This window comes from Giraffa tippelskirchi, chromosome 3 (assembly GCF_054371585.1).
Source record: "Giraffa tippelskirchi isolate mGirTip1 chromosome 3, T2T-mGirTip1v1.2.pri, whole genome shotgun sequence".
Classification (NCBI taxonomy): Eukaryota; Metazoa; Chordata; class Mammalia; order Artiodactyla; family Giraffidae; genus Giraffa; species Giraffa tippelskirchi.
The window spans coordinates 7,052,399-7,072,007 of NC_137277.1; the positions used below are offsets into that span (position 1 = coordinate 7,052,399).

General features: G+C 47.1%; 1 protein-coding gene, 1 long non-coding RNA gene and 1 pseudogene across 2 annotated transcripts in view; 1 reads left to right on the top strand and 2 right to left on the bottom strand.

The window, feature by feature from the left end:
- The window catches only part of LOC145540580 (uncharacterized), a 20,653-nt gene extending 1,587 nt beyond the window's left edge, over positions 1–19,066 (bottom strand). Inside the window, exons 1-4 of the mRNA XM_081575248.1 lie at positions 18,929–19,066; positions 18,237–18,364; positions 17,610–17,656; positions 8,360–8,508 (exon numbers count right to left, since the gene is read on the bottom strand). Of these exons, the coding sequence (XP_081431374.1) occupies positions 8,453–8,508; positions 17,610–17,656; positions 18,237–18,364; positions 18,929–19,054 (357 nt within the window). The 5' untranslated portion in view covers positions 19,055–19,066 and the 3' untranslated portion in view covers positions 8,360–8,452. The remainder of the gene's footprint in view (positions 1–8,359; positions 8,509–17,609; positions 17,657–18,236; positions 18,365–18,928) is intronic.
- On the top strand, positions 3,607–18,224 carry LOC145540581 (uncharacterized). The gene is made up of 3 exons (XR_014078396.1): positions 3,607–3,801; positions 9,655–9,915; positions 17,621–18,224. It is a non-coding gene; the product is annotated as an uncharacterized LOC145540581 (long non-coding RNA).
- On the bottom strand, positions 12,988–17,584 carry LOC145542328 (ATP synthase F(0) complex subunit g, mitochondrial pseudogene; annotated as a pseudogene).
- Positions 19,067–19,609: the final 543 nt, after the last annotated feature.

Genomic DNA, 19,609 nt, shown 5'->3' on the forward strand with positions numbered 1-19,609 from the left:
TGGATGGCATCACCGACTCGATGGACATGAGTTTGGGTAAACTCCGGGAGTTGGTGATGGACAGCAGGCCTGGCATGCTGCAATTCATGGGGTCGCGAAGAGTCGGACACGACTGAGCGACTGAACTGAACTGAACAGACATACAGTTGACATGTTTCGAAAGTGAACAATTTTATGTTTTGACCTGTGGTGTACATTACCATGAGAGAGTGAACATACATCCATTGCCTTAAACGATCCCTCCCCCTTGACCTCTCTTCTCCCTTCCCAAGCAATCTCTGATCTGCTTTCTGTTAGTTTGCATTTTATAGAATTCCATATAAATGGAATTATACATGACGTTCTTTTTGTCTGGCTCCTTTCCGTCAGCATAATTATCTAGAGATTCATCCATTTGTGTGTAATATTTTTTAATATTATTATTTTTAAAGAAACATTTATTTATTTTTGGCTGTGCTGGGTCATTGTTGCTGCACGAGGGCTTTCCCTAGTGGCGGCAAGTGGTGGCCACTCTCTAGTTGCAGCTCGGGCTTCTCATTGCAGTGGCTTCTCTTGTTGTGGAGCACCAGCTCTAGAGTGTGGGGGCTCCAGTAGTTGCTACACGTGAGCTCAGTAGTTGTTTTCATGGGCTTCGTGGCCCTGCAGTCAGTGGGATTTTCTGGGACCAGGGATGGAGCCAGTGTCCTCTGCATTGTAAGGTGGAGTCTTAACCACCTTCCCTACTGTATCAGTAGGGAAGCTGTGTGTATTATTAATTGATGCCCTTTTATTGCTGAGTAGTATTCTATTGTATGGGTATACAATAATTTTTTTTTATCCATTCACCTGTTGATGGACTCTTGCGTTGCTTCTGGTTTTTGGCTCTTACAAATGGAAGTTGCTATTGATAGGGACAGAGTAGGAGAATGAAATAGTTTCAAAATCCTGCTAGGGGATAAAAGACAGAAAGGGAATTTTAAGGGAATTTGAGAGACTGTTGTAAGCTAATAACCACTCAGGAAAAAATCGAGTAAGTTAGCAAAAAAGAAATGCAAGGAGGCAAAGAGGTTGTCTGGGGAGGCTTTACAAATAGCTGAGAAAAGAAGAGAAGTGAAAGGCAAGGGAGAAGGGGAAAGATATACTTAACTGAATACAGAGTTCCAGAGAATAGTAAGGAGCAATAAGAAGGCCTTCTTAAATGAACAATGCAAAGAAATAGAGGAAAACAATAGAATAGTAAAGGTTAGAGATGTCTTCAAGAAAATTCAAGATTTCAAGGGAACATTTCATGCAAAGATGGGCACAATAAAGGACAGAACTGGTAACGACCTAACCGAAGCAGAAAAGATTAAGAAGAGATGGCAAGAGTATGTGAAGAATTATACAAAAAAGATCTTAATGACCCAGATAACCAGGATGATGTGGTCACTCACCTAGAGCCAGACATCCTGGAATGTGAAGTCAAGTGGGCCTTAGGAAGCATCACTACGAACAAAGCTAGTGGAGGTAATGGAATTCCAGCTGAGCTACTTCAAATCCTAAAAGATGATGCTGTTAAAGTGTTGCACTCAATATTGTTGCCAGCAAATTTGGAAAACACAGCAGTGGTTATAGGACTGGAAAAGGTCAGTTTTCATTCTAATCCCGAAGAAGAGCAATGCCAAAGAGTGTTCAAACTGCTGTACAGTTGCCCTCATTTCACTTGCTAGCAAAGTTCTGTTCAAAATCCTTCAAGCTAGGCTTCAGCAGTAGGTGAACTGAGAACCACAAGCTGGGTTTAGAAAAGGCAGAAGAATCAGAGATCAAATTGCCAACATTCATTGGCTCATAGAGAAAGCAAGGGAATTCCAGAACATCTACTTCTGCTTCATTGACTATGCTAAAGTCTTTGACTGTGTGGATCACAACAGACTGTGGAAAATTCTTAAAGAGATGGGAATACCAGACCACTTTACCTACCTCCTGAGAAATCTGTATGCAGGTGAAGAAGCAACAGTTAGAACCAGAAATGGAACAATGGATTGTTGAAAATTGGGAAAGGAGTATGTCAAGGTTGTATGTTGTCACATTGCTTATTTAACTTATATGCAGAGTGTATCATGCAAAATGTGGGGCTCAGTGAATCACAAGCTGGAATCAAGATTGCCAGGAGAAATATCAACAGCCTCAGATATGCAAATGATACCACTCTAATGGCAGAAATTGAAGAGGAACTAAATATTCTCTGAATAAGGGTCAAAGAGGAGAGTGAAAAAGCTGGCTTAAAACTCAACATTCAGAAAACTAAGATCATGGCATCCGATCCCATAACTTCATGGCAAATAGAAAGGGAAAAAGTGGAAGCAGTGACAGAGTTTATTTCCTTGAACTCCAAAATCACTACAGATGGTGAGTGCAACCATGATATTAGAAGATGTTTGCTCCTTGGACGAAAAGTCATGACAAAGTTAGACATCATATTAAAAAGCAGAGATATAACTTTGCCGACAAAGTTCCGTCTAGTCAAAGCTGTGGTTTTTCCAGTAGTCATGTATGGATGTGAGAGTTGGACCATAAAGAAGGCCGAGTGCCGAAGAATTAATGCTTTCAAATTGTGGTGCTAGAGAAGACTTTTGAGATTCCCTTGGACTGCAAGGAGATCAAACCAGTCAATCCTAAAGGAAATCAACCCTGAATATTTATTGGAAGGACTGATGCTGAAGCTCCAATATTTGGGTCACCTGATGCAAAGAGCCGACTCATTGGAAAAGGCCCTCATGCTGAGAAAGACTGAGGACAAGAGAAGGGGGCAGCAGAGGATGAGATGGTTGGATGGCATCACTGACTCAATGGACATGAATCTGAGCAAACTCTGGGAGATAGTGAAGGACAGGGGAGCCTGGCGTGCTGCAGTCAATGGGGTTGCAAAGAATCAGACATGACTTAGCAACTGAACAACAGCAAACCTAGCAACAATCTACTCTGCCTTGAAGGAAGACCGGGCACATTGAAGCCCCAGACACACTCAAACCACAAGGTCCTGATAGTTAAAACACAACACAATCAGGACTTCCCTTGCGGTCCATTGGCTGAGACACCACGCTCCCGGTGCAGGGGGCCTGGGTTTGACCCCTGGTCAGGGATCTAGATCCTGCATGACGCAGCTAAGAGTTCTCATGTAACTAAAGACCTGGCATGCCTCAAGGAAAATCGCAGATCCAAGTGCAGCAACTAAGACCTGGTACAGCCACATAAATAAATTTAAAAAACCCACAAACACACAAGGCAATAGGTATGGGGTCTACATCTTGTTACATGAAATCAGGGAGTTAGTCCTTGAAGAGTAGCACTTCTGCAGGTAGCCAAGACAGAATAGAGGTGAAAGGGGAAAGAAAACTAGGTGAAAGAGGACATTATACCAACACCTGAGATGATATTTTAGTACATGTTATTGTGTGTGTGTGCTCAGTTGCTAAGTCGTAGCCCACTCTTTGCAGCCACATGGACCAACCTTTTGGTCATAGGCATATGATTTCGATAGTGCCATGACAGTCCTGATTAGACCATATAGGGTTAAAGGAGGAACTAATGATGGAGGTCTTGACGTCTACCCAAAAATGAGGAAGAAGTTGGTCCTCTGTCCTCCCCACTTTTTCTTTGATTATACAAACATGTCTGAGTTTATTCTGGGGGCTGTGCTCCCTTGCCTGCCTGTTTGTAGCTGTCAGAAGCATTCTATGCTAATAAACTCACTCACTGCCTGCCATTTCACCTCCTACCTCTCATTGGATTCATTCTGCACTGAGACAGAAGAACTCTAACTTCAGGAAGTCCTCAGACCAGGTGGGCAGTTTCGATTAAAAGACAGTGGGCTTGAGTCTCCTCCTTGGTCAAGGATTGTGGACTCAAATCCCAATCTGAGGAGTGACTGGGTTTGAGTCCCACCTGAAGGAGTGGGGTTTAACTATAGATATTCGTATATATCTTTGTATGGACATCTGTGTTAATCTCTCTTGGGTACAGACCTAGGAGTGGAATGTCTAGACCATATGGTCAGTGTATATTTAACCTTTTAAGATACTGACAAACTTTCCCAAAGTGGTTGTGTATTTTACTTTCCCCTGGCAGTATGACCATTCTAGTTCCTCCACATCCTTGGTAAGGTCATTTTTAAGAAATTTAACCATTTTCCTAAATACAGAGTGGTGTCTCATCATTTTTCTTAATCTTTTGGCTGCACCCCAAGTCATGTAGGATCTTAGTTCTATTTGCCCTGTCAAAGCAACATGTCCTAACTACTGGATCAGCAGGGGAGTCTGCAGAATTTCTTAATTTTAATGAAGTCCAATTTATTGATTTGTTTCCTTTTATGGATTTTTTTTTTTCTGCACCATGTGGCATGCAGGATCTTCTCCTCCAGGGATGGAACCCCTGCCCCCTGCACTGGAAGTGCTGGGAAAGTCCTGGATCATGTTCTTGGTATCATACCTAAGAATCATACCTAAGAATTCCTTGCCTGTCCTAAGGATATGAATTTTTCTCCTGTGTTTTCCAATAGAAATTTTATAGTTTTAGGTTTTTTTTCTTTTTTTAAAAAGTATTTGTTTGTTTATTTAGCTGTACCAGGTCCTAGTTGCAGCACGTGGGATCTTTAGCTGTGGCATGTGGGATCCAGCTCCCTGACAAGGGATCGAACCCCGGGCCCCCTGCATTGAGACCTCAGAGTCCTAGCCACTGGACCACCAAGGAAGTCCCCAGTTTAGGTTTTACATCTAGGTCTCTGACACACTCGGGGTTAATTCTGGTGTAAGGTGTGACATACAGGCTTCCTAGGTGGTGCTAGCAGTAAAGAATCTGCCTCCCAATGCAGGAGACACAAGAGATGTGGGTTTGATCCCTGGGTTGGAGAGATCCCCTGGAGAAGGGCATGGCAACCCACTGCAGTACTCTTGCCTGGGAAATCCCACGGACAGAGGAGCCTGGCAGGCTCCATGGAGTCACAAAGAGTAGGATACGACTGAGTAACTCAGCACGCACGCACGCCTCTTTCATTTGGATATTTAATTATTCCAACACCTGAAACACTGGTTTTTGTTGAAAAGTCTATTTTTTTTCCCCCCACTGAATTGCCTCTTGCACCTTTGCTGAAAATCAGTTGATCATAGGGCCACAAAATTTTTACTTCTGCTTTTTTCCTCTCAACATAAGTGCTACAAGCATTGTCCTCATGGGAATAAAATATTAAGGTGGCCCACAGTAGGCAGAGCCTGGTACAGAAACGTGACTTCCTGTTCTTGAAAATGTCCCCCACTGTGTCCTCAGGGTCACCTTTGTCATCACTCACTTCCTCTGTCTCTTTGCTTAGAGATTGCTTAATTTCCCCCATGAAAGCCCCGCCTGTGTTACATCTTCATTTTCCAGCAGTTTTGTGGACTGGCCACTAACTTCTCTCCAGACAAGCTCGTTGGCTATTGAGAGCTTCGGTTCTACTTTGTTCTTCTGGATTAGAACAAGCTCACATTTAAAAAAAATTTTTTTTTCATTTATGTATCTTTGGCTGTGCTGGGTCTTCATGGCTGCGTGCGGGCTTTCTCTAGTTGCAGCGAGCAGGAGGCCGCTCTCTAGTCTTTGGTTGCAGTGTGCAGGTTTTTCATTGTGGTCCTTTGTCTTGTGGCTTCCAGGCTCTAGAGCGTGGCTTTCAGTAGTCGGGGTGCACAGGCATGTGGGATCCTCCTAGACCAGGGATGGAACCTGTGTCCCCTGCACTGGTACATGAATTCTTAACCACTTAACCACCAGGGAAGTCCCAAGCCCACATTTTAGAATAGGTTTCCCCATGGTCATTCAGCAGATAAAGCCAGCAGGACTTTTGGCTACAGGCTAATTGTAGAGTGAGTTAGACTGGGGGAACCACAGAGCATCAGAACTAAAAAGACTCAGAGCCAGGAGCCAGGGGCTGGAAGGACTAGGTGATTCACCCAAGGTCCTGCAAGGTCAGATGGAAAATTGGTGGCCAAGCTGAGATGAGATTAATGGCAGGTGCCAGTTTTCTCGGGCTTACACCCTGGTTCTAGTTTTTGCATATTGGAAATCTGGTCATTTCATTTTAAGTATAAATATTCTAAGTAAATCAAATCATGTGAAAAGAGAAACCGGAAAATAATGGTTCCCGTCAGCTTGGGGAAGTGAATCCTTCTGTGACTTCATCATCATTTACCCAAAGTAGACTATTAAAAGTTCCTTTGGACTTCCCCTGCCTCCTCGGAGGGAGTAAACACCTCCTTGACCTTGACCAAATAGAGCTGGTATTTATCAGCTGTCTAAACCGACGATCCTTGTCATCAGAGGAGAAAGAATCTCTCACTGCCCGAGCGGGCTGGTTGGCCATGCCAGTCAAAAGAGGCCTGAGAACCAGGAGGTGACTTGCAGTGGCTCTTTGGCAAGGCACTCTTTTCTCTGGGCTGCAGTTTCTCCATCTGTAAAGATAGAGGTTGCGAACTTCCCTGGTGGTGCAGGGGTTAAGAGTCCACCCACCCCTGCCGGGGGACATGGGTTCAATCCTCGGGCCAGGAAGATTCCACATGCCACGGGGCAACTAAGCTCTGTGCCACAGCTACTGAGCCTGTGCCCTTAAGCCCGAGATCTGCAACTGCTGAAACCTGCTGGCTCCAGAGCCCATGCTCTGTAACAGGAGACGCCGCCGCAATGAGAGGCCTGCGTACTGCAACGAGAGAAAGCCCCTGCAGCAACGAAGACCCAGTGAGGCCATAAATAAAGAAATAATTTTTAAAAAGATTCATCTCTTATTTAAGAAAAAAAAAAGATGAAGGGCTTAGACCACGGGGTGTTCCAAGCCTTGCTGCCTCTGCTGTATCTCTATAGGTCTAAAATCATCTGCATTTTTAATAAGCATCTCAAGCGTTCTTAACTTCAGCTGACACAAGCATCATCTGGGATGCTTAATAAAAATGCAGATTACCCTCTCCTTCAGGACATTTTGGGCTTCCCTGGTGGCTCAGCTGGTAAAGAATCCGCCTGCAATGTGGGAGACCAGGTTTCAAGCCCTGGGTTGGGACGATCCCCTGGAGAAGGGAAAGGCTTCCCACTTCAGTATTCTGGCCTGGAGAATTCCGTGGACCATATAGTCCACGGGGTCAAAAAGAGTCAGACACGAGTGAGCAACCTTCACTTCAGGACATTTGTCCTAATCAAGCAGATCTACCACGTGGTCTGAGCATCTTGATCGGTGGCCCTCATTTGGAGAGAGACTGAATTGGAGATCTACTTCTTGCTGATCATCCTAAGTAGCCCTTGTTTCTTCCTCCATTCTGATGACTCAGAATGAGAGGAAGGGACTCTCACCCATCATTTATTTTCCACCATCACATATTTTTTGAGGGTCTACATGGCCAGAGCAGAGGATATAGCAATGAACAAATCAGAATTTCTTCCTTCTTGGAGCTGACTTTTTCACTTAGTGATACATATCCAAGGTTCTCCCATATCTTGACAGCTCTTTTCCTGTTAGAGCTGAATAACAGTCCACTGGATGTCTGGATGTATCACACAGCTTGTTTATCCATTCATCTGTTGAAGGACATCTTGGCTGCTTCCATGTTTTAGCAATTATCAGTAAAGCTGCTATAATTAAGTGTGTGTAGGTTTTTGTGTGGACATGAGTTTCCATTACCTGTTTACTTATGTACTTATTTTTTAAGCTGTAGGACTCTAAGTTTGAGAAAATCAACTGTTGGAAGATTCTGGAAGAAGTTTTGACAGGCTGCAGGGGCCAAAGATAGAGACAACTTGAATCCAGTTCCCTTTTTCATCCTTTCAGATTCACTCAGCAAATGTTTAAAACACAGTAAATGAACCAAGAGGAAAAAAAAAAAAGAGGAGTCACTGTCCAGTAACTTTCAAGAGCTGACTTCTTATGCATTTCAACCTTCTTCTTTTGCTCTTCTCAGTAGAGCCAAAGGGCAAGAAGCTATGTGTGCGTGCTCAGTCATGTCTGACTCTTTGCAACCCTATGCACTGTCGCCCATCAGGCTCCTCTGTCCATGGGATTTTCCAGGCAAGAATACTGGAGTGGGTTGCCATTTCCTCCTCCTGGGGATCTTCCCGACCCAGGGATCAAGCCTGCGTCTCCTACATTGCAGGAAGATTCTTTACTGCTGAGCCATCGGGGAAGCCCAGCAAGAAGCTATAGGGAGTGTCAATGTCAGTCCAAAGAGGAAGTTTGCTGGAGGGTTTTCCAGGCTTCCAGCTGCCTGGTTTTCAGCATCTGGTTCTCTGTAACCAGATCATCCACCTTTGTGTTTGACAGCCCTTCACCTGTCACCCACTTCTGAGCTTCACTGAGAAGGTACTTCCTGTCTGTGCAGAGCTGATCTTCACTTACCACCGAAAGCGCAGAAGGAGGCAGTGGATGCAGCTCTATCATGAAGGCAGGGTTGGCGGGCCCTACGCTGACCACAGACCACATCTTCTTCCTCTACAGTGTCTCATTCCAGCAGACTGAGGGGGTGACTACTTCTGGGAATCTCAAATCTGAATGTAAAGTTTACAATAAAAAGATGAACAACCCCATAAACAAATTAGGCCAGAGATTTCAACAGACATTTCACAAAGAAAGATACAAATAGGTAATAAGCAATCGAAAAAGCACTCAACATCATTAGTCAAAGCAAGTGCAAATTAAAACCATGAAGAGATACTACCACCCAACCACCAGAATGGCTAAAATTAAAAAGACTGACAACCCCAAAAGTTAGCAGGACTGTGGAGCCAGCAGGAGTGTAAAATGGTACAAACACGTGGGGAAAGGCCAAGAAGTTTCTTGTTAAACCGAACACCTTATACCTATGACCCAACAATTTCACTTCTGGGTGTTTATTCAAGAAAAAATGAAAACATGGTTACCATAACATTTGCATAATAATGTTCATTGCAGCCAAAACTGTAAATAGTTTAGATGTCCATCAATAGAGCACCATAGTGTGTAGTATATCTGTGCATGTGCGAAGTCGCTTCAGTCGTGTCCGACTCTTTGCGACCCCATGGACGGTAGCCCGCCAGGCTCCTCTGTTCAGAGGATTCTCCAGGCAAGAATACTGGAGTGGGTTGCCATTTCCTCCTCCAAGGCATCTTCCCAACCCAGGGATCCAACTGGAATCTCTCATGTCTCCTGAACTGGCAGGCAGGTTCTTTACCACTAGTGCCACCTGGGAAGCCCAGTATATCTACACAATGGACTATTATTTGGTGACAAAAAGGAAAGAACTCTGCAAATACACCATGACATGGATTCTCAAAAACGCCCGTGTCTTTTGCCGTGTTACATCCTGTTCTAGTCCTCCAGTCCTCTGAGGGTAGAATTAGGTCATCAGGTGCTAGGAGTGGAAGAAGGTGAAGTGGTAAGATGGAAGCCACAGTGGAAACCAGAACAGTGTCTCCACATCCTTGTCATTACTTGCTATCGTCTGCTTTTCTGATGCCGCATACTTGTGCATAGGCAATCTTCCCTCCTTTTCCCCAGGGTCTCTCTGAAGCCCCTCTTGACCCATCTAAGTCTGTGGTCCCTCTCATCTCCTTGTCCCCTCCCCTGTCCTGGGAAAGATCATTGCTCAGTATCCTCCGCAGGTCTGGAGCGGAGGTCGGTGTTTATTAACTTTCTTATTCTGTCTCTGTCTCCAGCGCCTGGCACGGGTCCATGTTCAAAATGCTCAGTAGATGCTGTGAGAGAAGCAAGGGAAGAAAAGAGCCTCGGCCGGGCTCCGAGTGAAATGACTTCCCCTTTCCTCGGCTCCCTCCACCCCCGGAAGGCATTTACAGATGGGCAATGTGGGCATCGAGGAGGATTATACGTGTGGGAGAGTCAAACAGAGAAAGACTCTGGGGGCATCTTTGGATGCCTTCCTTTGGCTCACTTTGGAGGGACAGACACCTGCTTCTGAGGTACCTTAAATTCTGGAGAAAAAGAGATGTCAGGAAGCGTGGAGACTAGCCACTTGGTAGACAGTCCTGAACAACAGGCTACTGGATAATATTCAGAGGCTGGGAAAGTGACAGGGCTCCACGATAATTGTGCTTTAAATTCATCAAAGTCCAGTGGCTTAAATTCACCAAAGTCCTGTCCCGGTCTGGGTTGGCAGCTGTCCCCACAAACTTCCTGGGGGCATGGCCTCTTCCCAGTTCACCACGCCACCCTTCTAGGGTGTGGTCCTCACTGTCTGACCCAGGCCAGCAGGTGGAATTCCAGCAAGAGGATGGAGGGTGGATGGAAGGAGAAAGGGGTCCTGGGGAGTATGCCTGGAGCTCCCACGGGAGACTTTTATTTGGACCCTATTGGCCAGAACTGAGTCACATGGCCACACCTAAATGCTACAGTGGTGGGGACAAATGGCACTTACTCTGCATAGCCAGGTATGGGCTAAAAATCAAGCATCCCTCTTGTAGAGAAGGAAGAGGGGAAGATGGCTTACAGACAGCCTCTCTGCCACCAGTGGACAGATGAAGAGAAACATGTGTTGAGTGAGTACCAGACTCCTGGCATTGTGCATGGTATTTCATATAGGAGTCACTTCTCCCCAAAACTTTTAAGAGGCAGACACTGTGTGCCCTGCCATCATACTGGTGAGGAAAGAAGCTCAGAGGCGTTGGTTAAGTCGCCCAAGGTTACACAACTAGCAGGGTCTGAAGCTACGACTACAAACTATGTCCCGGATTGAATACTGAGTGAAAGTCGTTCAGTTGTGCCTGACTCTTTGCGACCCCATGGACTATACAGTCCGTGGAATTCTCCAGGCCAGAATACTGGAGTGGGTGGCCTATCCCTTCTCCAGCAGATCTTCGGGACCCAGGAATCAGCCAGGGTCTCCTGCATTGCAGGCGGATTCTTTAGCAACTGAGTTATCAGGGGAGCCCGGACTGAACGTTGGCGTCCCCGCAAATCATATTGCTCAAGCCCTAATCCCCAAGGTGAGGGTATTAGGAGGTGGGGCCTTTGGGCTGGAATCAGGTGTAGATGAGGTCATGAGGGTGGGATTCTCACGGTGAATTAGCATCTTGATTTCCAGAGTGCTCTCTGTCTATGTCTGTCTCACTTTCTCTCTCCCCTTATGGGAGTCTCCACAAAGAACCCAATCTGTTGGCACCATGATCTCAGGCTCCCTGCTCTCTGGCATTTTGTTACAGCAGCCAGAGGTGACTGAGACAGGCTTCAGAGCTTTTCGCCTGCTTTTTCCTGCCTTGGGAGTCTCAGAGCAGAGGGTGGAAGAAGGATGTTCAACCACCTTTTTCTCCTGTTCAGACCAGCTCCTCAGGTCAGGAAAGGAAGCAAGGGTTGGGAGGGAAGACAGTAACTTATAAAATAAGCATTTGGGGACTTTCCTGGTGGTTCAGTGAATAAAAAATCTGCCTGCTAATGCAGAGGTCACAGGTTCGATCCCTGGTCCGGGAGGATTCCACATGCCACGGAACAGGTAAGCCCATGCACCACAACCACTTGCCCTAGAGCCCACGAGCCAAAACTACTGGAGACTCTGCACCCAGAACCTGTGCTCTGAAATAAGAGAAGCCACCGCAATGAGAAGCCCATTCACCACAATGAAGAGTAGCCCCTGCTCACCACAATTAGAGAAAACCCGCATGCAGCAATGAAGACCCAGCACAACCAATAAATACATAATATATATATAAAAAGAATCCCTCGTTGGGTAACTAAGATCTTGTGTACCACAGGGCGCGGCCAAAAATAAAACATAAAATAAAATATTCATTTTTGACTCTTAGGGGGAGGGGTGCAGATGGCGTGCAGGAGGGCAGTACTTTTGCTGGTCTGGTCCTCGCCAGAGCTGAACACGGTGACTGTTCATGAGAGGACTGAGGTTCTAAGGGCTCGGCAAGACCCTCATTACTGCCTCTGGGCATCTGTTCCCTGTGCATCCCAGCAAAGGAGGAGGATGGGCCGGAGCAGGGCTCCTCGGGCATCAGAATCCTGGCGGGGCTTTGCAAAGATTATTTTTGTTTCTCTTCACATGGCTAATACCCACTTTCCCTCTCCCATGAGGTTCCAGAACCAGCTATTACAGTCAGTGATCTTTCTTTATATTTGTTAATTTTTAAAATTTTATTGTGGTAAGAACACTTAGCCTGGGAGCTACCCTCTTAAACTTTTATGTGCATAACACGTTATTGTACCACATTGTACAGCAGAGCTCTAGGACTTCATCTTGGTGACCTGAAACTCTCTGCCCATTGATCAATAACTCCCCATTTCCCCCTCCCCCAGCCCCTGGTGACCACCATTCCATTCTTTGATTCTATGAATTTGACTACTTTAGATATCTCGTACAAGTGGAATTATCCTTCTGTGACTGGCTTATTTCACTGAAGCATAATGCCCTCAATGTTAATTCATGTTGTTGCATGTTGCAGAATTTCCTTCTTGTTAAGGCTGAATAGTATTCCTGTGTGTGTGTGGTGTGTGTGTGTGTGTGTGAGAGAGAGAGAGAGAGATACCTTCTTTATCCATTCAACTGTTGTTTTTTTCTTGTATAATTTGTCTAACATTTTTTGGAGGATTTGGTTTTCTATTGTTGTTTTCGGTTGTGCTGGGTCTTCATTGCAGTATGCAGGCTTCTCTAGTTGTGGTACGTGGGCTTAGTTGCCCTGTGGTATATGGGATCTTAGTTCTCCAATCAGGGATCAAACCCATGTCCCCTGCATTGGAACATGGATTCTTGATCACTGGACCATCAGGGAAGTTCCATCCGGACATTTGGGTTTTTCTACATCTTGGCTATTGTCAACAGTGTTGCAATAAACATCGGAATGCTAATATCCCTTTGAGATCTGGATTTCAGTTATTTGGAATAACCCGAAAGTGGGAGGGCTGGATCATCTGATTGTTCTATTTTTAATTTTTTTGATACATTGTCTTATTTTATTCAAATACCAGTCTGCTCCAGGCTGTCCTGGAATGCTCAAACAATAAAGCAGATACAGTCACATGTTAAAGACTGGTCTTCAAACATCACAGTTGATGATGCCACTCTTGCTCAGGACCTTGCCAACATAAAACCACATCCACAGCTCAGTGGCCACCAAGCCGTTCAGCAGAGCTTCCTTAACTGTGAGCTGTTTGCAGTTATCAGTTTGAGCACTATGGACAGTTTGTTGCAAGCTCTGATTAGCTGTAGGGACCTCAGCAGGAATTGGAGGAACCTGCTCAACTGTTTCAAAATATGGCCAGTTGGGGCTTTAAGTCACAGCAGTGTTGACCAATGGCAGGGCTTCTTGGCAAGGTTATGGACAAACTGGGACGTGGTTCTAGAATGAAAAGTCCATTGCTCTGAATGGCTGGTTGAATCCTCCCCGCCCCTGGCCTAGAAGGCTATTTTTAATTTCTTGAGAAACTTACATACTGTTTTCCAAGCGGCTGCACCAATTTACGTTCCCACCAAGAGTGTACAAATTTCCTTTTCTCTGCCTCCTCATCAATACTTGTTGTTTTTTGCCTCTTTTTTTTTAATAGCCATCCTGACAGATGTGACATTTTGTCCTGAGAAACATAAACGCTCCCCGTGGGTTAGTTTTCTCAGGCTCCCAAGGTGTTGGAAAGAGCAACTTTATGGTCAGGAAGTGTTTACAAAAGGACTTATATCCTTTATTCAGAACACAATATTTTGAATTGTATTCACACAAGATGTTTGAGCAGATTTAAACCAATTTCATTATAGGAGTCGTAAAGCATCTCATCTAAGAGAGCACCTTCAGCTCCTCCTTTTATGTTTTTTGTTTTCACGTTGATTTATTTATTTGACTGTGCCGAGTCTCAGCTGCAGCACATGGGCTCTTGCATCTTCATTTTGGCACGTGGTGTCTTTAACTGTGGCTTTCAAGCTCTTACTTCTGGCATGTGGGATCTAGTTCCCTGCTGCTGCTGCTGCTGCTAAGTCACTGCAGTCGTGTCCGACTCTGTGCGACCCCATAGACGGCAGCCCACCAGGCTCCGCCGTCCCTCGGATTCTCCAGGCAAGAATACTGGAGTGGGTTGCCATTTCCTTCTCCAATGCATGAAAGTGAAAAGTGAAAGTGAAGTCGCTCAGTCGTGTCTGATTCTTAGCGACCCCATGGACTGCAGCCTACCAGGCTCCTTTGTCCATGTGATTTTCCAGGCAAGAGTACTGGAGTGGGTCGCCAGTGCCTTGACCAGGGATCAAACCCAGGCCCCCTGCATTGGGAATGCAGAGTGTTAGCCACTGGACCACCAGGGAAGTGAAGTGAAGGGAAAATCGCTCAGTCGTGTCTGACTCTTTGCGACCCCATGGACTATACAGTCCATGGGATTTTCCAGGCCAGAATACTGGAGTGGGTAGCCATTCCCTTCTCCAGGGGATCTTCCCCACCCAGGGATCAAACTCAGGTTTCCTGCATTGCAGGCGGATTCTTTACTAGCTGAGTCACAAGAGAAGCCTGGACCACCAGGGAGTCCCCTCCAACTCTTAGCCTCAGCATTTGCTCCCTAAACTAATTTTGTCTGGTTGGTTTTGGTGCAGGGAGCTCTGGAAGCAGTGGAAAAACCTTCTTGGAGCTTGCCTGCTCGAGGGGTTTAAATGGGAGATTTAAATACAGCGTTGTGTGTGAGATCAACTGCCAAACCAGTTCAGTTCAGTTCAGTCGCTCAGTCGTGTCCATTTCTTTGCGACCTCATGGACTGCCGCACGCCAGGCCTCCCTGTCCATCACCAGCTCCTGGAGTTTACTCAAATTCATGTCCATCGAGTCGGTGATGCCATCCAGCCATCTCATCCTCTGTCATCCCCTTCTCCTCCTGCCTTCAGTCTTTCCCAGCATCAGGGTCTTTTCAAATGAGTCAGTTCTTTGCATCAGGTGGCCAAAGTATTGGAGTTTCAGCTTCAGCATCAGTCCTTCCAAAGAATATTCAGGACTGATTTCCTTTAGGATGGAAACTTCAAACTATCCAATAATTCAGTAGGGAAATGAGATCAACATTTGTCTAGAGAAACTGATACCTTCCCATATGTAGACAAACACCAGTGAGACGAAAGGATGGAAAAGATGACGGATTTAGAGTATCAATAAGGGACTTCCCTTCCCCGGTGGTCCAGTCGGAGAAGGCAATGGCATCCCACTCCAGTCCTCTTGCCTGGAAAATCCCATGGATGGAGGAGCCTGGTAGGCTGCAGTCCATGGGGTCGCGAAGAGTCGGACACGACTGAGCAACTTCACTTTCACTTTTCACTTTCATGCATTGGAGAGGGAAATGGCAACCCACTCCAGTGTTCTTGCCTGGAGAATCCCAGGGACGGGGGAGCCTGGTGGGCTGCCGTCTATGGGGTCGCACAGAGTCAGACACAACGAAAGCGACCTAGCAGCAGCAGCAGCAGCCAGTGGTCCAGTGGCTAAGACTCTGCGCTCCCAATGCAAGGGGCCTGGGTTCAATCCCTGGTCAAGGAACTAGATTCCACATGCCACAACTGAAAGATCCTATGCTGCTGCTGCTGCTAAGTCGCTTCAGTCGTGTCCGACTCTGTGCGACCCCATAGACGGCAGCCCACCAGGCTCCGCCATCCCTGGGATTCTCCAGGCAAGAATACTGGAGTGGGTTGCCATTTCCTTCTCCAAAAGATCCTATGAGGAACACCTAAGACCCAGTGTAGTCCGAGAAATATATAAATGTTAAAAAAGAAAAAAAGAGAGCCCTTTCCTGTGCTCTCTCCTGCTTCATCTTAAAAAAAAAAAATCAATGAAACACAGGGTTACCTAAAAAGTAAACATTTTTGTAAACACTAGCTGGCCTAGTGGATAGGATCTGCTTTCATTGCGGAGGCCTGAGTTCCATGCCTGGTCAAGGAACTGATGAGCTCCTGCAAGCCATGCAGCGCAGCCAAAATAAAAATAAATAAACAAAAAGTTAAAAAAAAAAAGATGACAGTAAAAAAATAAAATGGGCTTTCCAGGTGGCACTAGTGGTAAAGAGCCCACGTGCCAATGCAGGAGACATAAGAAGCTCGGGTTCCATCCCTGGGTCAGGAAGATCCCCTGGAGGAGGGAATGGCAACCCACTCCAGTATTCCTGCCTGGGGAATACCATGGCAGAGGAGCCTGGTGGGCTCTTCTCAGTCAGACACAACTGAAGCAACTCAGCACATGCAAAAAAAAAAAAAATCCACAAAACAGATGAAATATTAATATCTGGGAATAAACAGGACAAGAAATGTGCAAAACCTCCAGGAGGAAAACTTTGAAACTTTCCCAGGGGACATGAAACTGGAGAGACACGCTGTGTCCTTGGACAGGAAGGCTCAACGTCATAAAGATGTCAGTTCTTCCGAAGGCAGCTTATAAATCTAACAGGATCCAAATAAAAACACCCAGAGGCATCTTTTTTTTTTTTCTGGAACTAGACAAGCTGATTCTAAAGTTTACTTTAAAAACGTAAACAAGCAAGACGAGCTGGGACAAGGCAAGAAGGGAGAGGATGGGGGAAGAACAGCCCCATCAGGGGTCCTAACCTTTGGGGAGCCTTAGGAAGCAGCCCCCCGCGCCTCGCAAGGGCTGAGGAACAGGATCCCACCACGCGGAAGCTCAGCACAAAACTCATCGTCTCACTCTGCTGAAGGCTATGGGGCAGCCTGGATGGGAGGGGCGTTTGGGGGAGAATGGATACATGTATGTGTATGTATGGCTGAGTCCCTTTGCTGTTCACCTGGAATGATCACAGCATTGTTAATCGGCTACACCCTGATACAAAATAAGTTGTTTTTTTTTTCCAAATGCATTCTCTCAAATCTGAGAGCTGACAGTGGCTCTTTTAATAAATGCTATCTGAGCAACTGGGTAGCCATCTGGAAACAGAGATGGAGCCAAGCTCTCGCTGATCACAGCCTTCAAATGGATCAAAGACTTAAATATAAAAAAATGAAAATAGTGGCTGAATTCCTTGGCCCTCAGTGAGCAGCAGCAGTGAGAACAAGAGTTGTGGGTGGGCACAGGGCTGAGCAGGAGTGGGCTGGACCCTAAATGAACTGCCAGGTGTGGGAGCCAGCAGTGAGTAACACACATTACCCCCTGTAATCCTCTCTTTTTATCGACTTGTTTCTTGACCTGAGGCTTAGAAAGGTAACTTGTTTGAGGTTACCGACCTGGTTACTCACCGCCCGGACACAGGAGGTGACCTGTCCAAGGCCACTCCAGAATCTGGGTTCCTCACTGTGGCACCACTGCTCCCAGCTGTAGACTAGATCCACCGGCAGCCACGCTGCTGAAGCAGGGCCCGGGGCTTGGAGGAGACGGGTGGGGTGGTGTCACAGGACGGGTCAAGGAGCAGTCCTGCGTTTGGGGTTCTGAGACGGTGGTGGGGCCAGCGTCCACTGGGAGCCGGTCAGGAAAGGTTCTCAGAGGGTGGGGTGTGTAGGGTTGGAGGTAAGCAGACAAGCAGAGAGGAGGAGAGACCTTGGCTTCAGATCAGAGAGAAAGGTGGACGTTGGCGAAGCCAGGGATACTCAGAAGGGGCTCAGTGGGTCAAAGGGCTGGAGGACTGGACCAGGCTGACTGCAAAAGGCTTTGAACACCAAGGCCATCATCAGTACCAGTCCCATCGTACTTATTTTTTTTTCCGGTTACCTTTACCACAGGACCGCCAGGGAAGTCCCCCGTCACGCTTTAGTGGTCTGTAAGATGTAAGAGTTGGACAGTGAAGAAAGCTGAGCGCCGCAGAATTGATGCTTTTGAACTGTGGTGTTGGAGAAGACTCTTGAGAGTCCCTTGGACTGCAAGGAGATCCAACCAGTCCAACCTAAAGGAGATCAGTCCTGGGTGTTCATTGGAAGGACTGATGTTGAAGCTGAAACTCCAATGCTTTGGCCACCTCATGCGAAGAGTTGACTCATTTGAAAAGACCCTGATGCTGGGAAGGATTGGGGGCAGGAGGAGAAGGGGACAAAGGATGAGACGGCTGGATGCCATCACCGACTCGATGGACATGAGTTTGGGTAAACTCTGGGAGTTGGTGATGGACAGGGAGGCCTGGTGTGCTGCGTGCGATTCATGGGGTCGCAAAGAGTCGGACATGACTGAGCGACTGAACTGAACTGAACCGGACTGAAGACATCTACAGACTCGATCCCTCAGGGCAACCTGGTGACCCGGGGTTGTTTTTAAGCAGATGAATGAAGGGATCAGAGGTGAAGGGCTCTGCCCAAGGCCACACAGCCTGGAATAAAGCCCTGGGTCTTGTAACTCCGAGCTCACTCTGACTTCTCAGCACACGGGTGGGTCGGGAGGCTGTACTCTGTCCTCTTAACAATCTGGCAGTGGGGGAAGGTCTCTCGGCAGAAGGGAAAAGGCGTGCTGGGCAGTCTGGGGACCATCAGGATGGGCTGGGAAAGAGACAGGGTAGAGGTTGGGGGGCCTGGGGGAGGATGGCCACAGGGGCCAGTTCCTGGACGTGCAGCTACCCCCACGCCATGCAGCTCTGCCTCTCTGGCCGCCTCCTCCTCTCCTTTGCTGCTTCCTCGTCCAGGACTCAGGGCTTGGCTTTCCTCAGGGCTTCGCCCGCATCCTGCCCTGTTCCCTCTCGGACAGCCGGTGTGGTCTCGCCCAGGGCGGGGACTTTAGGGCCACCCCCACACCTCTGACCGTGATCCGAGTCCCCTGCTCAGATCTGTCTCCTGAGCGAGAGGGGAACACGTTCTCTGCTCCAGATGTCTGGCCACAGGCACTTCAAAAGCAACCGTCTACGCTCCCCTCCCACCGCACCCCTGCTCCCTGTCTCAATCAACAGTAACCTCAGGGCCCCTGCTGCTCAAGAAGGATCCCCACGGTCATCACTACCCCTCCTCTTCCTTGACCCCCCCAACCCGTCGTCCCACATGTGGCTCAGATCAACCAGCTTCTGTTGGCTCCCCCCGCAGGCCCTCCCGCTCACCAGGACAACTGCTCACCAAGGGGTCTCCTCCGTGGTCCCCGATCTTCACTGTTTCAGCCAAAAAGGACTGTCTGCTCCTCTGCTTAAAGTCCTTCAGGGTCTGTCCTTGTACACCCTGGCACATGAATGTTCGTAGCAGCATCGTTCAGGACAGCTAGAGTGGACACAACACGTATGCCCATCATTGTTGCTGTTTACTCGCTAAGTTGTGTTCAACTCTTTGCGACCCCATGGACTATAGCACTGCCTGCCTCTCTGTCCATGGGATTTCCCTGGCAAGAATACTAGAGTGGGTTGGCATTCCCTTTTCCAGGGGATCTTCCCAACTCAGGGATCAAACCCTCCTCTCCTGCACAGCAGGTGAATTCTTTACCACTGAGCCACGTGAGAAGCCCCCATCATTGTATGAATGGATAAAAAGGACACGGTGTCTCCACACCAGAGTGTTAATGGCCATAAAAAATGATGTCCTGATACGTGTCACCCCAAGGATGAGCCCTGGAAACATGCTGAGTGAAAGAAGCCCGCCACAAAAGACCATGTATTATATGATGTCACTTATGTAAAATGTCCAGAATAGGAAAATCCATAGAGACAGAAGGCAGATCAGCAGTTGCCAGGGCCTGGGAGGGGTTGGGGGAAAACGGCAAGTAACTGATAATACACACATGGTTTCTTTGGCAGATGATGAAAAAGG